The sequence below is a fragment of the Alligator sinensis genome, unplaced genomic scaffold (assembly GCF_000455745.1).
Source record: "Alligator sinensis unplaced genomic scaffold, ASM45574v1 scaffold499_1, whole genome shotgun sequence".
Classification (NCBI taxonomy): domain Eukaryota; kingdom Metazoa; phylum Chordata; order Crocodylia; family Alligatoridae; genus Alligator; species Alligator sinensis.
In genome coordinates this window covers 2,871,431-2,893,431 of record NW_005841864.1, presented here as the reverse complement: position 1 = coordinate 2,893,431, position 22,001 = coordinate 2,871,431, and the positions used below count along the sequence as shown (strand labels likewise).

The following is a 22,001-nucleotide window of genomic DNA, read 5'->3' as shown; positions in this document are numbered from 1 at the left end:
ATACTCTACATGGCACAAATGGAAGCATTGAAAAAGTAAGTTTGGTGCCTTAGAAGGCCAATGGATAGGTAAACGTTGATAAGAGTGCTACAAAACACCAAAACTGGGATCAGAATGACCTGATGAACAGATTTCCCTGTATGTACAACTGTTTCATTTATCTGGAGAAAACTGGGATATAGATAATATCACCAAAACATGTCACATTATTTGGTGAGAACTAGAATGTGCATGCTGTAAACATTAAATTGTTTGATTACCATATAAAAAGGGAAACCCTTAGTACTTTGTATCTGGCTTTAAGGTTATATGTTCACACCTATACCAGGAAATAACCCATCTAGTACCATGTACCAGTTGGGCACAGGTGTTAGGGTCAATAAGCTAGTTTATGAATAATAAACCTGAATGAGCTTTTATTATTAAGAATTAAAGTCTAGAGTCTCTTTCTTATAATTACAGGTTTATTAGGGGTTAAGAAAAACATTCATGCATCCTGCTGACTGATTCCAGTCACAGTGGGTGTGTCTACACGTTCATTAATGAACCATAGATACTGTGCATTAAGTTCAGTACTTGGTTAATATAGAATTAAATCAATGTTCAGTAACACATGTTACTGCATAATACCGCTGAGGCACAGCTAGTGATGCTTACTGCACAGTTGCCTAATACTACTGCACAGTAGTGTATTAGCATGGTTTTGCCCAGCATGCTAGAGCACAATGTTATTATTAAGCTACTGTGATGTTAGTATTTCATGTAGATGCTCCCAGTATTATATACCAGGGTAACAGCCTCACAGATGGTGTCTTGGAAGAGTACTCATAGACCACACAAAACTGAGGGAGCCTGACGTGACCACTAACACCAGACCAGTGGTTCACAGCTTTTTTAGATTCAGGGCACCCCTTCATAATGTTTTAATTTGGCAGCAACCCGGCTGAGAACCACTGTTATACTGTTTCAGCTTGCCAGGTAACTCCTTATTCAATAAGAAGTTGATTGGACTCTTAACGTGTCACAACAGACGACAAGGCTAACCTATTTAACGATTTCTTTGCCTCCATTTTCCTCAACAGGGACCAGTTCAACCCGTCTGCCAGGACCCCCTCAGGCCCCAGGGGAGGCGCACCCAGGCCTAGGGCCAGTAAGGATCCAGTCAGGGAACTTCCGGAGGGACTGGACGTATTTAAATCAGCTGGTCCTGATGACCTCCACCCCAGAGTGCTGAGGGAATTAGCAGAGGTCATTGCTGGATCCCTTGCACGGCTTTATGAGCATTCATGGTGCTCTGGTGTGGTGCCAGAGGACTGGAAAAGGGCCGGTGTGGTTCCCATTTTCAGAAAAGGGAGGAAGGAGGACCCAGGAAACTATAGGCCAGTTAGTCTTACCTCGATCCTGGGTAAGCTTTTTGAGAGAATTATCCTGGCGCATGTCCACGAGGGGCCAGCAGGGACAATCAACATGGGTTCATTAGAGGCAGGTCCTGTCAGACCAACCTGGTGGCCTGCTATGACCAGGTCACAAAATCCTTAGACGCAGGGGTAGCAGTGGACATATTCTTTCTGGACTTCAGGAAGGTCTTCGACACTCCCTCTCACCCCATTCTCATTAAAAAACTAGGGAACTGTGGTGTTGACACCTATAGAGTCAAATGGGTTGCTAACTGGCTGGAGAGCTGCACCCAGAGAGTGGTTGTGGACGGGTCATTTTCGACCTGGAGGGATGTGTGCAGTGGGGTCCCCCAGGGCTCGGTCCTCGGACCAGCACCATTCAACATCTTCATCAGTGACTTGGACAAGGGGGTAAAAAGCACCCTATTCAAATTTGCTGATGACACTAAGATGTGGGGGGATGTGGGCACGCTACAAGGGAGGAATAGGCTGCAATTGGACCTAGACATGTTACAGGGGTGGGCAGATGAGAACAGGATGGGTTTCAACACTGACAAGTGCAAGGTGCTGCACCTGGGGAGGAAGAACCAGCAGAATACCTACAGGCTGGGGAACTCCCTTCTCGTCAGTGCAGAGGCAGAAAAGGATCTTGGAATCATTATTGATGCCAAAATGAACACGGGCCAACAGTGTGGGGACACAGTCAGGAAGTCCAACCGCACCTTGTTGTGCATCTACAGATGCATCTCAAGCAGGTCCAAGGAGGTGATCCTCCCCCTCTATGCAGCACTGGTCAGGCTGCAGTTGGAGTACTGAGTCCAGTTCTGGGTGCCACACTTCAGGAGGGATGTGAACAGCATTGAGAGGGTTCAGAGGAGGGCCACCCACATGATCACGGGGCAGCAGGGCAGGCCCTACGAGGAGAGGCTAAGGGACCTGAACCTGTTCAGCCTCCACAAGAGAAGGCTGAGGGGGGATCTAGTGGCCTGTTACAAACTAGTCAGGGGATATGAGCAGGCATTGGGGGAGTCCCTGTTCCCCCAAGCACTACCAGCAGTGATTAGAAATAACGGTCACAAGCTGGCAGAGGGTGGATTCAGGCTAGATATCAGGAGGCACTACTTCACTGTCGGGGTGGCTAGGATCTGGAACCAACTTCCAAGAGAAGTGGTGCTGGCTCCTACCCTGGGGGTCTTTAAGAGGAGGCTGGATGAAAACCTTGCTGGGGTCATTTGACCCCAGTGCTCTTTCCTGCCATGGCAGGGGGTCAGACTTGATGATCTGTCAAGGTCCCTTCCGACCCTACAAACTATGAAACTATTAATGTTTTCCTTTTCCCACAACAGCACAAGAAAGTAGCAGTGCAGTCCACACTCTTGTTACATAAAATAGAAAACAATCCCTGCCCCCAAGCAGGTTTGATTTTTTCTGTTGCTTACATAAGAAATTCTCAATTAGTTGCAAAAGAATTGCTCCTGAACTATACCATGTTAGCTGAGATAGGAATGAAGCCTAGACAGCAAAACAGAATAAAATGTTATTCTACTTTTTTCCTTTGTGAAAGACTCCCATTGATATGAGTAGAATTCTTGACAGTGGAATAAAGGTAAAATATTCAGTTAAATGAATTCAAATTGACCTGATTTTTCCTAGCTTACGTAACACATTTTTCCCCTCTCAGGTTTACAGAAAGATGTTCTGAACTATTTGAAAACAAATACTGTGTCTGAGTGGGAATACAGTTGACATAATAAATACTGATCTTTTTTAGATAAGCAGTCAAACACCATGTGCTCTGTCAGCATATCGGTGAATTCACCTGTTGGTGGGCTAGTAGTTCTCAATCAGGGTTCTGCTGGCATTGCCACTGCCTGGAGATATGTTGGAGGACTTTGGATGAATATGCAGAGCAGTGTGACTGTAATCAGTCAGTAGGACACATAAAAGACTGTCTGGAAGCTGGGATTTTGAAAAACACTTTCAGAAAAAAAATCAGAGTTAATATCTAGGCTAACTCTGTAAAAGGAAGTACAACTAATATGGCAGCCTGGGCTACTGAAAATAAATGTCACCCAGAAAGGAGTTAGAAGAAGCATCATGCTGCAATGACTCCAGATGGGACTAAAAGAGCTCCAACCCAAAGTGGAGAGCCTCAGTAGCAGCTAAATGTGCAATAGCCAACTTGTGCTTGAAGGTGGGGAAACCTGAGCCCCACTATGCTCTATGTAGATGCATCTGGGGACAATTGTGTGCAGGTGGATCTGTTGGTTGCATGTCAGTGTTTTCCACAACCAATGTGCCACCCAACCACTGCAGCCTATGGGGAATTTTTTTGTTTCCACTTAAAGCTGTGAACACTGGGCACAGCTAGATATTGCAGACTGGTTTGGTGGCAAAGGTATTCCTAATGATGTTGGAATGGTGGCAGATGAGTCTTGTTCTCATACTCAAAGCCAAACAGGCTGTCAAATTTGAGGTCAGGAAGGAATTTTCTCTCAGGTCAGACTGACAAGGACCCTTAGTTTTTTTTCTTTTGCCTGAATCTGCAGCATGCGACACATTCCATTTCCTACATAAAATACACTCAGATAATCCTCACAAATTCCTCAGCAGTAGCAGACTTGTCTCTCCTGCGGCACACTGGAGGTTCTTTTTACTGGGTGCTTTATAGCTGAGGTATATGAGAGAGACCAAAATGGTTGTAGTTGGGGACTCTTTTGAACAAAATATAGCCTGGGAATGTGGCAAATTAACTTTTGTGGTCTAAGGACTTCCTTCCAGTCCTGTGTTACTAATTCCCCTCATCATAACAGGCTGTTCTGTATTTGACAGTAAAACAGCCACATACAGATATAATGCCTATTTAGTGGTTGCTGGAGAATGTGTGGTAAGAGTTTATACCATCAGTCCTTAATGGCCAGCTGTCTGTGCACAGACTCTTCTGCTTTACAACTATAAACTTTCTAAAATGTACTGCCACACTAGAGGGCCTGGCTGCTAGAAAATGCTACTTACAGGAGCACCAGGGAGACCTCGGGGACCCAGGTCACCATCCAGCCCACGAGCACCCTGCAAAATAGAGACACCACAAGAGGCTAAGCAAATCCTGAAAGGCATGGAGCACCTTCAACTTTCATTTGTTTTAGAGGGAGATGCAAGTGCTATACCCTTCTCTGCATGTGACTTAGGGATTTTTATCATAAATACAAACATTTTGGCAAACTGTTTTTTAACCTTTTTCAAACTTTATGCTGCCTTTTTGGAAGTCACATTAAATGTGAGCAAATTTTGCATACAGAATTCTGGCAATTATATGTATGGAATTAATAACTGCATTTTACATCAGTGGTGCCCAACCCTTTCACCATGTGGGCCAAATCGACAGTGCCAGGCCCAGCCACAGGCTGGATCCAGCTACTGGGGGGGGATATGCAGCCTGACCCTAGTCTGACCACTGTGGGGCACGTGGCAGAGCAGCCCTGATCTGGACACACACTAGATGTGGGTGGGGAGCGGAGCAGCCCCAATCCGGATGCATCGGGGAGGGGAGCAGCCCAGCCCTGATCCAGATGTATGACGGGGTAGGAAGATCTGAAGTGGCCCCAGTATGTGCCAGGGAGGAGGGAGCAGCTCAGCCCTGATTCAGATGCACCGGGGCATGGGACAGGGTGGCCCCAATCAGGATGTGTTGGGGGGACAGGGAGGAGCCCAGCCCTAATCCAGATGCGCTGGCAGGCAGTGGAGCAGCCCCTGTCTAGACATGTAGGAGGCAGGGAGCAGTCTGGGCTGATCCAGGTGCACAGAGGGCAGGCCTGCCCCTGATCCTGTGGTGCAGGAATGGCCCGAGCCAAGCTAGATCATGTTACACGGAGGTTCCACTGCTCCCCAGATGCCAGAAGCACCACAGGTCAGATGTCACGGCTCAGCGGGCTAGATTTGGCCCATGGGTCAGAGATTGAGCACCCCTGCTTTACACAGTCCTCTATCAAAAAGCACCAAACAGAACAACTTATCATGGGCTTTAACTAATATCCTTTCCCTGAATCATTTCAAAACACACTATAAATACAGATCATAAAAAAATGGCACCAACATGTGAATGGCAACTGCATAATGTAAAGCAATTTATCTTAATACTGTTTCTCATAAAACGGTATTACAATGCTTTATAGAGAATCAATTACAACCCAAAATGAAATGTTTGGAGGAAAGATGGAAAGAACAAGAAATTTCTTAAAGACAATAAATATTTCAATAGACAAGACATCACAAATAAGTGGACAAATAAACCCAGAGAGTTCAGAAGAAATATATGGCTAGAATAGTACAATACCAAAAAGAAGCAGAAGTAGGCCAGCAAATGTGTCCAAGAGGTCTAGAAGGGCAAATCATGGAGTCTTAAAAAAGCAGAAAGGTGGTTTTGATTTGGTTTCTAAGAAGAGAAGGCTGATAAAAATTACTTAGAAAAGATGTGATAGGTTCCATTTCCTGGGAATGTGCAAGTGGCTCAATCACTGCATCCTGGCCATAAATTTAGGAAGATTACAGAAAATTAAAAAAAAAAGTAAATCAGTTTAGAAAGTGATTAAAGGAAGGCAAAGGATTCAGTTAAGATTAATCAATCTGGGCAATTTCCTGGTAATATGGAAACTAGAAAAGACAAAAAGTGTGAAAGGCAGCAGGAAGGGAGATATTGGAATTTCTGAACAAGCATTTTATGTCGGCAACACTAAGAGAACTGGACCCTTGCACCAAGAAATAAAGTTTAGCGGGTATGTGCTGTGTTTTCCGTATCCTCCATTGGACACTCAGGTTAGATTTGCGCTACTCAAAAGAGCTCAACCTTTTAGAGAAATGGGCTGGGTACTTGAAATCCAACTAAACTGCACAGGGGATGGAGAAGTGAGAGACCGGGGATGGAGGTGGCCGCCAATGTCAGAAGGAACCAGGAGGGCGAGAGGGAGATAAGGAAGGAGAGAGTAAGCAGAGCCTGCCATAGGGGAGGGGGAGGGGGAGGGGGAGGGAGAGAGCCTGCCATAGGGGAGGGAAGGTTGGAGATGGGATCAGTGACACAGCACAGGGCAGGGAAGGAGATGCACTGGACTGAGCTGCTTGCCTCTGATCCCCCATGCCACAAGCCAGATCCAGTCACTTTGGGGCTGGATCAAGCCAGTGGACCATATGTTGAACACCACTGCATTAGCCTGTCAGTTACTGGGAATAGGAGCTGAGTTCATGGAAATGATCTAAGTACTAAGGCAAGCAAGAGAAAACAGGAGACAGTAAAAGTGGAAAAGCTGAGGAGGATGCACTCAGCGAACAGAATATTCAGTGAATTCTAGTTGTAGTGAAAAAGGACAATGTTGGCATACATATACATAACAATTAATTTTATGTCTTCCCAAAAGCATCCAAGAGCAAGAGGCAGGATATGCCAAGCAAGTGTAAATCCTGGGGACAAGGAAAGAATAGTAAGCGAATGAGATGAGCAGGTGCACATCAGTTATATGTACTGATACATAAACACAGATGACCAGAAAGGACACAGCTGTCTTTCTTCCTAACCAGAAGTATGATGACAACAACTGCTGAAGTAAACTTGTCAGAGAAAGCTGACAAAGGCATCAAAATCAATCTAAATATGGAAAAGCCCAGAAAGTGCCCTTAAGTAATAACTCACTGATTAAAATGTTACTTATAGAGTGATCCATCTCCTCCTACTCACTCCATTCTATTTTAAGAAATAACTGCTCATACTTACCTTGTCACCTTTCGGTCCCATTATTCCAATCATACCTCTTGAACCTGGAGGGCCCTGGAAATGAAAAGTCAAAAGTATGTTGAGACTACTTAGACCATACTAGTATCTTCTTATCAGAAATACACTGATTTTCATGTAGATTTCTTACAGAACTATATGCTTTCTTCATATTTATTTAAATTTTTCCTATTTCTGCAGCAAAAATGTTGACTTACTATGGTAACCTTAAAATTTTACAATTAATAAAATAGCAAACAGAACACAGGTAGCTCAGATTTAGAGAAACTAAGAGATCAGTCATAATTTGCACAAAGGTGCCAAACACAAGTAAACTGCAATGTCAGAAAATATTGTCTTGATCTGTTAAACATCACAGTGTTGAAGTAATGTCAATGTCACTGTTAAATGTGATCAAGAGGAGCTGAAAGTGTCCACAAAAAGATTCAGGTGCCTAAAGTAGGACTTAAGGAGAACTTAGGTACCAAAGTCCAATAATTTGGCCCTGAAAAGCCCTAATCAATTCCTGCATCAACCCAGAAAGTACCTCAAGTCTTGACGATACCCATCATACTCCAAACTTGTCAGAATGCACAAAACAGGCATTCTTCTACCTGTGTTATGAGAGGCTCGATCTAACTGGCATTCTCAGTCTTTGCAAATTTAGGGTCAAAGGCAACAACACCACAGATGAGAAGGCCTGAAAAAGTGTATATAGATCACATAATTGCCCAATCTTACTTTTCAGAGCAACAAAGAAAGAAAATAATATTTTGAGCATGAAAGTGTTATAAATTATGCCCTTACAACAGAAAAGCAGCTGTTGCATTGTGTTGTTTTATGCATGGAATTATGTTTATAGTCAATATGAGAATATTATTTTAAAATATATTGTTTTACCTGCCTCCTTTTTATAAACAAATGAAAATATTTTATTTTAGAAACAACTATGACTAAATGAGGCAAACTTATAGTGATATTTAAGAGAAAATACTTTACTGGAGGGCCTTGAGTTCCAACATCACCTAGGATTCCTTGGTCTCCTTCCTCACCCTGAAAAAGCAAAGGTAAGAAAGCTGAAGCAAATCCACATCCTGAGTGGAACAACAGTCTGTCATGGCAAAGATTACTACCTATTACTTGTTGATTCCCATCAATGTGTTCTGCACAAAAGGAAACTAATTTAAGGCAAATTCCCTACGCCAAATTAGCAAATACTCTTGTTCATTAGATGAAAGAGCAATTCAAATCTGTCTGCATAAAAATAGGCTTTTTTCCTGGGTGCATCATAGGCTTTAGGAACGAAGCATGTTTAAAGAATCTGAATGCTGATGGAAAGTGGTCATTTGACACAGGCAGAGTAAAAATATGTCAAACTGTTTTATATAAGCCTTTTTCCCCCCACAGTTAATATTCCTTGATTTATTTGTTCATTCAGATAAAAAGATGTGATATGGTTTAGGTCAGAGTCTGAAAATCAGTTCTGCAGTTGGTAGCTCTGCACTGCAACCCAGCATGATCCTTCAGAGTTACTATTTAACAGACAGTACATTTTAGTAAACCCATATCTGACCAGGCAATTACCTTCCTCGTGCTGTTAGAGAGTGGAACTATAACTTCCAGTGCCAGGCTGATTTGTAAAAGAACCATTCTGGGGGTATAACAAAAGTTCAGTGATTCTTATATCTCATTCGTTCAAAAAAAGGAGGAACCAATTCCAATAAATTAATATTTTCCTCATTCCATGTAAGGAAAGGGTTTTAGTGCACAACTTTTTGTCCCTACTTTTTAAGTTCATTTATCTTTTGAAAGGCTCTAGTTCATCTCTCCTGGAAAGACAAATCCTCTGTGGATGAGTTACAGCATCAAGAAAGGCAGTGGGAGATTCCCTAAATTTCCCTACAGAAACCAGAGTCTGAAAAGATGTCATTCTAAATAACCCACACTTTTGGATGATAATGTAGTTGAACTGCAAAACAGATTTGGTCCTTGCCCATTTCCTTTATATCTGTTTTGTTTTCCCTTTCTTATTCTACCTACACCTAGTTATCTCTCTCCTCTCCTCATTCACTTCTGCTATCATAGGTATTCCCTGATTGCCTACAGAATTTCTTTAGACTTGTATCTTAATATTTTTAAACCAATTAATCCTTTTTGTATTCTTGAATTAGTTCAATAACAAGTAAAAGGACAATATGAAAAGTGAGAAGGGAATCGCCAAGCCAATCATAAATGCAGAAAAGAAATGAACAAATTAGCAGATGATGATGTTGGCTCAAGTACAGTGCAGCAAGTCACTTTCTCTGCAGCACTGTGGCAGAACAAACATTAATTTTGATAACGCTTTTCGAAGAAGTGGCTAAGCCATTGTTATTTTGCTACCAATCACTTCCTTTCCATATCAGTTCTCCCACTAAAACGCTTCCTTACCTTATGACCCTGTCTTCCTGGTTCACCAGGCTCTCCTTTTGCACCTTTATGACCCTAAGATACATTAAAAAATAAATGAACACTATTTGCAACTTGAGATACAGGGTCTTTCAACACAGACTGCCTAGCGCTATTTGGGAGTTCCCTCTACAACACCTCTTTATAACAACCCTCTTCATCTGCCTGCTCGTTGATACATGCTATGATAGCCATTTTACCACCTTCAGAAAAACACATTCCCATATCTAGCAAAAAAGCATTTCCAACATTCAGCTAATAATTCCCTCATAGAGACACTATCCCTAGAATTCTTATGAAAAAAACATAACATAAAAGAAATCAGAATTAGCAAGAGACAAGATGGTATTATTTCAATTTGGCACATTAGTCTTTGTAGGAAAAAAAACAGAAGACTAAAAACTGGGAATAATTTGCATGTCTGAAATTTTTAAGTTATAAATGCAGCAATGAGATATTTAAATGGTGATGGCTCTTTTTGGCAGTTGAAGATGAAATGGTACAATGCTCAATACAACAGTACCAAATACAATCTTCATTGAAACTAATATCAAACCACCTTAATATCAGGCCAGCTAGTTCCCACAGTAGTAATTCAAGGAGCTAGCCTGTATTTATAATGGTAACACATCTAACTAAAGCCAACTCATTTGCTTACCTTCATTCCTGACAGGCCAGCATGTCCTGGACGACCAGGTGAACAAGCATTGGGACACTGAAAAAGTATCCACACACTGAGTTAATGTTCATGAAAAATTTTAAAGATTTATTATTAAGACAATCTTTTCCAAAAAGATAAGTAAATGTCTTACCAGTGGATCTCCATCATGTAGCCCAATTGTTCCCTAAATTAGATGAAATGTTTGAAAGTTAATAAAAAGGAGTTAAAAACATTCCTGACATATTGGATAGTATGGTGGAGGAAAGCAGAATTTATGGATTTTATCTTTGGAAATGCAATCAACCGAAAGGAAGTTTAATATGCTCAGTGCCACAAACAGCAGGATTTTGGATGCACCTGAAAAAAACTATACTCCATCTTAATATTGCTTTTCTACAATGCAAAATAACCTTCTTTTTTCTGTTAGAAGCTCTTGCAGATTTCTTTTACATATCTACAGTTATATTTCTATAATTAGATGTAAAATAAAATAAAAGTTTTCATATAAATTCAGAATAAAAGTTACATATGAAATCAGTACATCCTAAAAACAGGCCATTTTGTTTTCTTTAAAATAACCATAGCTGCGTCTCATTTTCTTATGTGGGCCATCAAACGTATACATATCCCATTTGGCTGTGCAGTGCAACATTAACAAGTTGTTATATGATGTTCTCAGGAGAAGTGCATCTAAATTGTAATTTACCAAAAACTGCTTTTAGATTTGGGATTCTTAAAGAAATTGTTTGGATAAATGTAATGAAAATTAAAGTGCTGTTTCATGTTGAAACCTTGTTAATTTGAAATTGAGCAAAATAAAATCTCCTTTGTATAGAAAACATTTTTTCCCAATTTATGGCAGCTCAGTGCTCTGGAGCAGGTCTGTCCAACTGGTGCACTGTAGGCTACATGCAGCTCCTGGGCTCCCACCCGGTCTCCTCTATGGCTCCAGGTCTGGGTACCCCAGCCACCTTGAAGCTGAACACCCATGGCCTAGAGACAAAAATCCTTTTCACACCAGAAGAATGGATAGACAATTCAGGAGTCTGTCAACCAACTGTAATGAAGAAATTAGAGATCTGTGTACAAATAGGAATGGACTCAGCAGTGAAAGGAAAGTTGTTAGGAAATGAAATGAAGTTCATGGAACCTGGAAGGGAGGACTGAAGCACATTAGGAAACCCCACTGTGTGGATGGAACCAGTTCATGGGAAGGGCTGGCAGTTTCTTATATGGAGAAATGCCTTCTGTTGGACTAAGGAAGCATAAGGAAATCATAGGAGGGCCTCTTCAGGGAATAATTTAAATCATGGGTGGGCAGTCTGTCCCACAGGCCGATTTCAGTCCATGGCAGGCTCCATTTCCTAGCAGCCCCTGCCCACGTCACTGCTGCTGGTTTCCATGGAGAGCCCCGGAGAGGCGCGGCTGGGACAGCGCAGGGCCAGGGTTTCCGAGGAGACCCACCCAAGCACCACTGGCAGGGTGCACAGCAGGGTGGCGGGCCAGTCCTGGGCTACAGCCAGGATTTTGCAGTGGTGACAGCATGGTCTGGAGCTGTGGCACAGCCATGATCTGCTGCCTGCGTGCTCCTGCCCAGGGTGTGCAGGCAGTGGATCGCACTGACACCATCACAAAATCCTGGTCCCAGCCCCAGAGCAGCTCCTGGCCCAGCAGTACACCCTGCCAGCGGTGCTTGGGTCAGTCTCCTTGGAAACCCTGGCCCTGCGCTGTCACAGCCCCACCCCAACCAGGATCTCCATGGAAACTGGCTCAATGACATGGGCAGGGGCTGCTGGGAAATGAAGCCTGGACACTGGGCAGATCTGCCATTTTGCCCACCCCTGGTTTAAATCCTGAAGGCTGAAATTTGGAGAAGGCTGCTGGAATACAAGGGCATATGATGACCCAATTGGAATGAGGTCAGTGAACTTCAGGATTCAAAAAGGCATTGAACTACCACTGAAAATAAAGAAGAAACCTCAAAACCTGGTATAGATTCCTGCTCTGTATTTATCTCCTAGTTATTTTTCTCCATTGTATCATTCACATTTTCAAGCAACAGGTTACATACCTCCTATACCTCCCAAGCACCAGACTTTTCTCCAGACCCAGATGCCAGCTGAGCTCCCTCATCAACACAGACCACATCACATCATCACTGGACCAACTAACATGAATTATACATCAGAGGTCCATTCACTTGCAACTCGACCAATATCATATACACCACCACCTGTTTCCAATACCCCTCTGCTGTCTGCATTGGACAGACAGGGCGATCCCTACATGTAAGAATGAATGAACACTGATTCAACATAAATTCCAGACAGGCAGACAAGGCTCTGGCAGAACATTTTAGCCTGCCTGGACACATCCCATCACTGTCCTCAGAGCAGCTGTTCAGAGAAAACAAAACTTTAAAACAAACCTGAACAGGAAAATGGCAGAACAGGAAATTATCCATAGACTGGATTGTGTTGAGTGTGGTGTAACACAAGACTACAGGTTCTTATCCCATTATCTAAATTAGCTTTTATAACCCCTATGTCCCTCAACAGGCTAACTGCTTTGTTTTTCTCTCTCCTATGAACCTTGCCTCTCCTAGCAGTTCCCTTTCCTTTTTTCCTCCCACTTCCCTACCCTTTGTATTTTAATCACTACTTTCTAATCAGAAGCTCAGCTTCCTGCAGCCCCTTCATAGCACCTGATGAAGTAAGCTGCTGCCTATGAAAGCTTATACATCTATAATTTAGTTGATCTGTAAGCTTATGCATCTATAATTTAGTTGGTCTGTACAAATCTACCCTGCTTTCTGCCTGACATGCAGTGTCTTCCAGTGACTTTCAGTTCTAATTTTCACAACTTGTGAATACCAAGAATGCAAACAACCTGAAAAACAAATATCCCTGTTCAAAAAAGGCCCACAGAGGAGAACCAGAGGCACTGCTCTGAAATGTTTGACTCACTCAATAGAGGTATCTTTTATGGAACTATAGGGACAAATGAGGAGATTTCATTGAGATGATAGGGTAAGGCAGCTCATACCTCTTAAACCTATTGTTTTAGACTGTCTACAGACTCAGGAAGATAGGACTGTGGCTGTTACACTTAGGTTCACATTTTTTTAAATTTTCTTTGCAATCACAAGAGCTAGAAATTTACTTTTGTATTAAAAGTAAAATTAGACGTTATTGTGTAAGTCTAGGATCTGGGGCTCTATACATGAGCTGACAGTACCTATGTTTTAATCCTGCCCTGATGATATTCCTTGTCATTTCCTTGACTGTATGGGGTTTTGCCCACACAAGAACATCAACACTTCTCCAAACAATAACATACATTAAAAATAATCACTCACCCTTTGGCCTGGTGGTCCTGGTAGGCCTGGTAGTCCTCTCTTCCCAGGATCACCCTAAATAATTTAGGATAAGTTTCATTAGTCCACAGTAATGACTTAGCAGCTGCATATTCAGGCATGCAGTCACTAAGAGTGAGGCAACTAAAAGGAAAGGCGAAGTAGCTGGTCTGAAAACAGGAATGCTCAAATTCAGGAATTCAACTTTCATAGTGGGAAATAAACTTAATTCTAAGAAGGAGAAAGGTTGTGCTCATTTGTGTCTTGTGCCTTCAAATTTCTCCTAGAAGCAGGAAGTATTTTTCAAGCATACGACTTAAGTATTTGGCTACGAGGATAAACACTACAAAAAATCCTATACCCAATGGATAAAGATATTATACATTAAGAATCTCTTTGAATAACCCAAATGCTAATCCTAAGAAATATTTAGCAACAGTTCTATTCAGTGATATGAGACAGAAGTCCTTGGAAAAAACAATTTATGACTCTTGTAGTAAAATACTTCAAAAGATATAATGCACACAACAGTGCAAAGTTACAGTTCTACAGATAGCCTTAATGTTGTCATTTCCTAAATTTTAGCAGCCCTTTTTACAAATCTAGGAATCTTTTCCTGCAGTGTTTGGTTGGTTTTTGTGGGGGAGGTTGGCTGTTCCTTTTTTGTATGCAGGGAAAACAACACATGTTGTTAGCTGCTGGCACAGTGCTGTTAACCCCTGTTTGCTGGCTAGAAGTAGTTCTGGGAAATAAAGTAGAAATAAATGAACATTTCTGGCAAACAGTTTGGTACTTACCGGTGGACCAACACGGCCAACTTCACCAGGAAGTCCTGCTGCACCAGGGGGACCCTATAACAACCAAGTAAAAGACATATTTATAAATTATTTACAATAATGTGTATGAAAAATATCCAATCACATAAGACAAATATTTTTGCAAAACAGAACAGCAAAAAAAAAAATTTAAATAGGAACACACATGTATAGTTGCCCTGGATACACCAACAGGTCTAAAATGTTAATTAAAAATGGTGCATATTAATAAAGAATATCAAAACTAAAACAATCAGCATATGGGTTGTGAAACATGATACTTACAGCTGATCCAAGAATTCCCTTACCCTGTAAAAAAAGAAAACTTGCTGAGAAGTTTTCTGACAGTTAATCTGATTGGATGGCAAAGGTAGGAACATGTTGCTTGATCAAACACAAAATCACAGTAATTCCTTTAACACCTGAATAGCAAAGCATTAATAGCTTGACACTGATATGATCAATATTTTGGTAACTTTCACTGATACTGAATATCAGATATAGAGTTTGTTGTGCAATACCTGATTTCAGAAAGCAATGGAAATAATTCTGTTGATTGACTAAGCTAACCTGCAGCAACATGAATTTATAGATACACACAATAAAGTATGTTGCAAAGGATTAAAATATTAATTCTTTTAGGCTTAACTATTTATCAAGCACTGAAACCCATAACAAAAGCTATACCCTGACGCAAATGAGCAGTCATTGAAAACAAAGGAGAGAAACAAAGGAGAAAAAAGCCTTCCCAAGTCTCTAAAACCAGTAATCCACGTGTAGGGCCCGGAGCTGGCAGGTGCCCAGGAGTGGGGGAGGATTCTGGGGCCCAGAGTGGGAAAGTGTGAAAGTGGGATGAATGGCATATATTTAATATGAATACAGTAGTCTAATTTTTCAGACAATAATAAATACGTCACTTACTGGAAGCCCATGAGCTCCAGGCAATCCAGGTTCACCCTGAAAAGTAACACTGGTATTATTAGTGTGTCAAGCTCAATTATCATGCTTACTGTTGCACACAACATACAAGATACAATCCTTCACTCTGGGCAGCTACCAGCAAAAAGGCGTAGTCTGCAATCCTTCCTCACTTTGATTAACACTTACTTGAGCCGTCCTTTTAAAATTATACAGTCATAAGAAAACAGGCCTCTGGAAGGGACCTTGGAAGTTTAGCTAGTCCAATCCTCTCCTCAGGGAAAAGACATGCTTGTTTAACACCTAGCAAGTATTTGTCTAACCTGCCTCTAAAAATGTCTGGTAATGGAGATTCCACAATCTCTCTAGGCAGACTGTTTCACTATTTAGCTACTATTGATTAAGATAAAGGAAAGCAACGTTTAGCGTAAGAAAGGGCTGTAAATAAATATTGGCCTTATTTTCAGGGGGAAAAATTGAACATTTTGGTTATTCTGCCTTCCTATGATACATGTTCTACATTTGAATTACAGATTAACTCAGATTTTCCAGCTGTAATTGTCCCAGTATTATATAGTCTAATCATGCAAGATAAAGAATACCCTATTAGAAATGCTCAACATATTCAACTCCTTGTAAAGTCAGTGGGAACTGAAAGGCTTCAGTACTTCATAAGGAGTGTAGGAGTGGGCAATTATTTGGACTGGAGGGCCACTTAGCAGGGTTTGGTGAGTTGTGGCCTGGGTAAGCACCCCTCTCCCTGCTGCCAGGTCAACACCCCACCCCCATCCCTGGCTCTCAACAGGTCACCAAAACTTCCTATGTGGTAGATTACTGGACCAGCCTGGGACTCCTGCAGGCTGGGCAAGGTCAGCCAGGGGATGGGATAGGATGGGGCCACAGGCAAGCAGGGAGTGGCATCCAGAAACCGAATTGATGGCAGGGCTGGGGTCAGGATCGCAGGCAGGTGACAGCACAGGGCCAAGGTAGAGCTGTGATCCACTCCCCACATGAGAGATCATGACTGGTCCAACCTGGGAGAGGGGCAGAGTGCAAACCCGTGACCCAACCTCAGCTGCCCTTGCCCAAACACAGGCACACTGTATAGCGCAATTGTGGAGCAGCTCAGCACAGCCCAGCCCAGCAGCACAGGGCAACCCCAATGGATCATGACCAGGTTAGGTAGCTGGATAAAATCCCTTGGCAGGCCGGATCCTGCTTGTGGGCTGTATTTTGCCCACTGCTGAACTAGCAGAATCAGGATCCATTCTATTTAACATTGCTAAATTTAAGGAAAGAGAGAGAATTTCATTAGCTTTGTTAAAATGATCACATTTGCCTGTGGGGGAAAAAAAAAATATTCCAAAATTGAACAAGTAGCCTTAATCTTACCTTTTGTCCTTTTCGACCAGATGGGCCAGATGATCCATCAGGTCCTGTCAGTCCCTTAAGAAGTTAGGTGTAACATGTTTATACAATGCTAATATGTTTTTTGTTAAAATAAAACAATGAAACTATCACATGAAATAGTTAGCAAACGCTGCAGGAAACTTAGAGAGCAAATATCTAATTAGATACAGGGATAGTTTTTCACAATTCTATTCAATATTCAAATGTTGTCAGAATTCAAAAGTGTTAGTTTGTGGTTATCAATACTAGCAATTGTGGTATGCTGCATTCAACAACTTCTTACTTAAATTCCATATTAATAAAACGGTGATATTAAATTAGACAAATTCCTCTAAATCACAGCCTTTTCCAACTGTTAGACTTACGATTTTCTGTGGTTTATGTTAAAAATAACAAGTTGCAATACTTTCCACCCTAAACACTTGTACCTAGGATACTGGAGCAAATTTCCAGACTATCCCAGAAGCCTACCTGAATGTTTCATAATCAGATAAGATTGATGACCTTTTCCTGACCTCTCTCTGCTGTAATCAGCTCATTAGGAACATAGAAATTAGTATTCAGTTAAACAGTCACCCCTTAAAAAAAACATGTTTATCTCATTAAATGTATGCAAATAGGTTCTGTTCTTCTGTGAGAGATAGATAGATAGATATATATAAACACACTCCTAAGCATGACACCATATGCTGGATGTAATGCAAGTACAGAAGTCACAAATGCCAACTAGGAGCTACCAACAAGTATCCAAAAAAGAGTATTGTTTATAGCTTAAAAAATTTCCCTTATGAGTTAGTCACCTGGGGCCATGGCCTATGCTAACATAGCTAAGCGGCACAGCTACATGTCAGCAAGGCATTAGGTTGACCCACCACAAAGACAGTTTAACCTGGAGAAAATACATCTGCTCTGTGAAAGGTGACAGAGGATGTAAATTATTTCCTCAAACGGCTTCTCCCAGAAGCTTTCTGTGAATCTTCACCCTCTCTTTTCTCCTTAAATAAACTGAAGAGTTTACAGTTGAAGGACAAAGGATAAAAAATGGGTTCTTAATAGTAAGTGGAAGCACCTGGAAGAAGGTTCTCTTCCCTCACTACTCCAGAATGCAATAAGAAAGGACAGGAATATTTTGGTCAATACAATTTTCCTCAGGTTATCCCACACTAGTCCATTCAAGGTTCTCTTCACGCAGTCATAAAACTGGCCTTCTCTGTGTTATTTCCAGCTTCCAGTGACCACAGTGGTGTCAGAAATGACTGGGCCATAAATTCAGTATCTGAGAAAAAGAGACTCTTTGGGCTAGGTGTTGAATCTATGTAGCTGCCTCAACATAAATATGATAGTCACACAGCTTCTGTGCTGAGAAATCCCTGAATGATAGCTCCATCTAGCTGACACAGGTTTGACCAGAATTTGGCCCTTAAACTATACTACCTGTCTGAGAGCAATAACTATGGCATTACAACCGGGAATTAAACAAGGGTTCATTTGTCTTCCTTTTAGTTTTCAATGTCTTAATCAACATGTGGCTTAAAACATTCAAGAGATCTACTACAAAACCCTTGCTTTTATATTTGTCCAATATTTCCCCTTTTTTGTGAATTTCCAGTAATTCAGAGTGTGACCCAGAAATTTTTCTTGTTAGTTTGATTTCCTGCAGCTTATATCATCATTATAATCACTGTGCAGTATTCTGGTTCCGTTTATTAAAACCGACAGTGGAACAATTTGCAAGGAACAAGATTAAAAAGGCAGAACTGACCCAGCAATTTAAGAATGGGAGAAGACACTCTGAACTGCAAGTCCAGATACATGATAGTTTGAATCCCATGCCAGATGGATGCACAATGGAAGCATAATTAGTCTTCACTATATTTTAATTTCATGGTGTCTTATTATTGGTTCTATTTTCATTCATGCCCTAAGACCAGGGTACGTGCAACACAAGCTCCTATAGCAAAACAGCAGTGTTCAAGAAAATGTTGTGCATTGGGTGACTATGTTGTCATGTATTCTTCCAAAGGAAACAAAAACTGAGTTTGGCAGAAAAGGAGAAAAAGATTTTCAAATGGTTGATCTTTGCCTCTTGTGATTTGCTGTGCTGATTTGCTGGTACTGCATTCATTATTTTGGAATTGAGTCAATCTGGAAAACTGAAATTAACAAGATCTTTGCAGGATCAGGTCCCTATAATTTTGGAATCTTAACATTTTCAACAGAAGTATTTAATTCACCTCTGTATAAGATCTTTGCAAAAAAAACAAAACAAAAAACCAACTTATAGCACCATCTTACAATTTCATATAAATTTTAGTACCTTCATTATTCATGTAGAGTATCTCTACTTAAACGGCTATGTTAGGTCTTAGTTTTTTACTTGTTTTTATATGATCAATTATCCTTCTGCCAATTATACAAACTAAATCTTAGTACACTTAGACCCTGGCAGAAGATGCAAGTACCAGTATGCAAAGAAGCAGTTTATAAACACTGACCTCCGAAGAACAACAATGAGAAGTTTCCCCAAATGTACAAATAATATATTTCCACTGCCAGTATATTTTTTTCAAGGGATTAATATTACCTTTCCTATTCTCTTGAATTGTTGTTCTTTTGGTCCTAGGAGGTTCTTTTCCCATGGAAAAACTAGGTCATAAAGGAAGTAACAACCACTGGGGATGGATTGATGTCCTTGTTTCAAAATAATGAATGTTGAAGTTACAGTTTCTCTTAAGATCTCATTTATCTTGGATGCACTGTTAAAGTTCACCCTTATGTTCCAGTTCAATAAGGCATAATCATTCACTTGATCCCAGTTCACTTAGTTCACAGCCTCAGTTTAAATGTAAATATGACTCCCCTCCCTTTACAAGGTCATCATTGCTATCAAGGAATTAAAAAAATCCAATTGGGAAAAATGTACATATTATATAAATCTATTCTAATGTATGAAGTAATACAGATAAAGAAACAATCATCTGCCTAGGTCTTTAAATAGATTTATGTTTTCAAATAATATTTTGATTGCCCCAAAATGGTTATATTGTGTGTGCATATGTTTATATATAAGCAAATAATAAAAGTACTCATGCAGTGACAATGAGGTCAAATTAAGCCTTTCCACTGCTTTGTGTCTTGCACCAAGTTCATGGCTTCATCCAACTTTAAACCTTTTTGTTTTATGACAGTCTTCACCATATCTATTCAATAAATCCTCAGTTTTCCAGTTTTTCATTCCTTGTACTCAGCTTTGATGTCCTTTCTAGGTCCATTTTTGACACATCCAAATGATCACCGCCATCTTTCCTGAACCTTCTGCAACAGCGTTCTTTCCTAACCTATTTATTCTCTTGATTTTATTCTTTGCAGTTTTTAAATTCTCAATATTCCCCTCAACTAACTCTTTTTGACATCTGAAATTTTTCATTGGCTTTCCTCATTCTCCAGCATTACAACCCATCCGATACAACTGGCATATCAGGTGCTTTTATATACACTGACTTTTATTTTACTGAAATATCTTTAGCTCTCCAAATCTTGCAGATGATATTGACCTCATAGCAAGAATATACAGACAAGAACTAACAAAGCAGACCAGAAAAGCAGAAAATTTGAACTGAAAAGCAGCATGGAAAATACAAAAAAAAGGCAATATGAAGAAATAAAGCCAACTAAAACAAGTGGGAAAAAGTGTCCACTTTGGAGTAATATCAAAAAGGATATAAAAAGAAGAATGGGATGAGCTGCTGTTGCACTTGGAAGAGTCTTTAATGATCTGGATGTCTAAAAATTATATGCAAGTGAGTGTGTATTTGCTGTGTCACATGTTTGTGAGAGCTGTGCTTTTAAGTGCTTCACAGAAACAAGTAGCATTACCCTTTTTTACTGTTTAAATTGAGGAAGGGATCAATGTTTTTTAAAAGCTATCTGTCTATAGCTATATACCTATTTGTAGGTATATAGCTATAAATACACACACAAATATATATACATATCTAGATACATTTGTGTGTGTGTGTGTGTATAAATAAACACACACATGCACATATGTATGCACACATATATATTCACACATGTCTTAGCCCTGTGCATGACATCACTAAGTGACACTATGTTAGGGAAAATACACAGCCCTTCATAGTCTACCACATGTGTAAAAGATTTATGTGCTTCTTGGAAATAAGTGCTGTTCCTTTTTCACTGATTCACTTGAAAAAGAGACCAATGGTTTTAAAAAGCTATATGTGCATGTGTGTATCTATATATTACATATCATATACATATGTATGTGTGTGTGTATATAGGTAAGCAACCATCCATCCTCTAGATCAGCGTTTCTCAAACCATGGGTCGTGACCCAAAAGTGAGTCACAAGAATATATGAGAGAGTCATAAAACACCCATCCGCTGCCCCACACACTGGGGGGCTGGGGCCTGGGGGCACTGGGTTGGGTCTGGCCATCAATGTTTACAAATGACTCCCAGTACAGAAAAGGTTGAGAACCACTGCTCTAGATCAGGGGTTTTCAACCAGGGGTACGCGTGGGGATACACTGACCTAAAAAGGTTGAAACCCCTGCTCTAGATCATGGTGTATGCAGACAAGGTCTGATGAATCACTTGCAGCTGACAAGGCCAAATCCCAGGGGGCACTTTCTCCTGGTGCCCCCACTCCCCAGCCAATGCCTTCAGGGGGGGCACCAGTGCTCCCACCTGCCCCGCCTAAGTGGGAGCTCAGCAACCGAGGCGGGGGGAGGTCCCCCTGAGGCCAATTGTGTTGACCGGGAAGTGCCAGCAACGCGCCTGGAAGGGCCAGGGCCATGCTGGGAAGGGCCAGCGGCATTTCTCCTGGTGCCCCCACTCCCCAGCCAATGCCTTCAGGGGGGGCACCAGTGCTCCCACCTGCCCCGCCTAAGTGGGAGACACTGGCTGTCAGGGGGTGCACCAGTGCTCTCAGGGGGTGCACATGCACCCCCTATGCATCACCACCACTTGTCTGAGTCAGAGCCCAAGTTTACAGCACGCTGCTTTCTTCCTTCTCCCCTCACTTGTATCCTCTGGATCAAAGCAGCTTCCAGCGGTCGGTGGTGCTCCACATGTCCCCACCCGTCTCCATCCATTCATACATGTCGCTCTGGAAAGCCACCAGCCCTTCGCCAGCCCAATCAGCCCTGGGTCCCCATCTCGCGCACGCCTGCGGGGAGCGCGCGGCCCCCTCTGACGTCACCAAGAAGTCGGC

The 22,001-nt window shown here is 41.4% G+C and overlaps 1 protein-coding gene across 1 annotated transcript in view; it reads right to left on the bottom strand.

The window, feature by feature from the left end:
- Positions 1-22,001, bottom strand: part of COL9A1 (collagen type IX alpha 1 chain) — a 92,645-nt gene that overhangs the window by 42,874 nt on the left and 27,770 nt on the right. The window contains exons 8-18 of the mRNA XM_006016648.2: positions 16,745-16,798; positions 15,356-15,391; positions 14,720-14,743; positions 14,417-14,470; positions 13,623-13,676; positions 10,416-10,448; positions 10,262-10,318; positions 9,586-9,639; positions 8,155-8,208; positions 7,159-7,212; positions 4,413-4,466 (exon numbers count right to left, since the gene is read on the bottom strand). Of these exons, the coding sequence (XP_006016710.1) occupies positions 4,413-4,466; positions 7,159-7,212; positions 8,155-8,208; positions 9,586-9,639; positions 10,262-10,318; positions 10,416-10,448; positions 13,623-13,676; positions 14,417-14,470; positions 14,720-14,743; positions 15,356-15,391; positions 16,745-16,798 (528 nt within the window). The remainder of the gene's footprint in view (positions 1-4,412; positions 4,467-7,158; positions 7,213-8,154; positions 8,209-9,585; positions 9,640-10,261; positions 10,319-10,415; positions 10,449-13,622; positions 13,677-14,416; positions 14,471-14,719; positions 14,744-15,355; positions 15,392-16,744; positions 16,799-22,001) is intronic.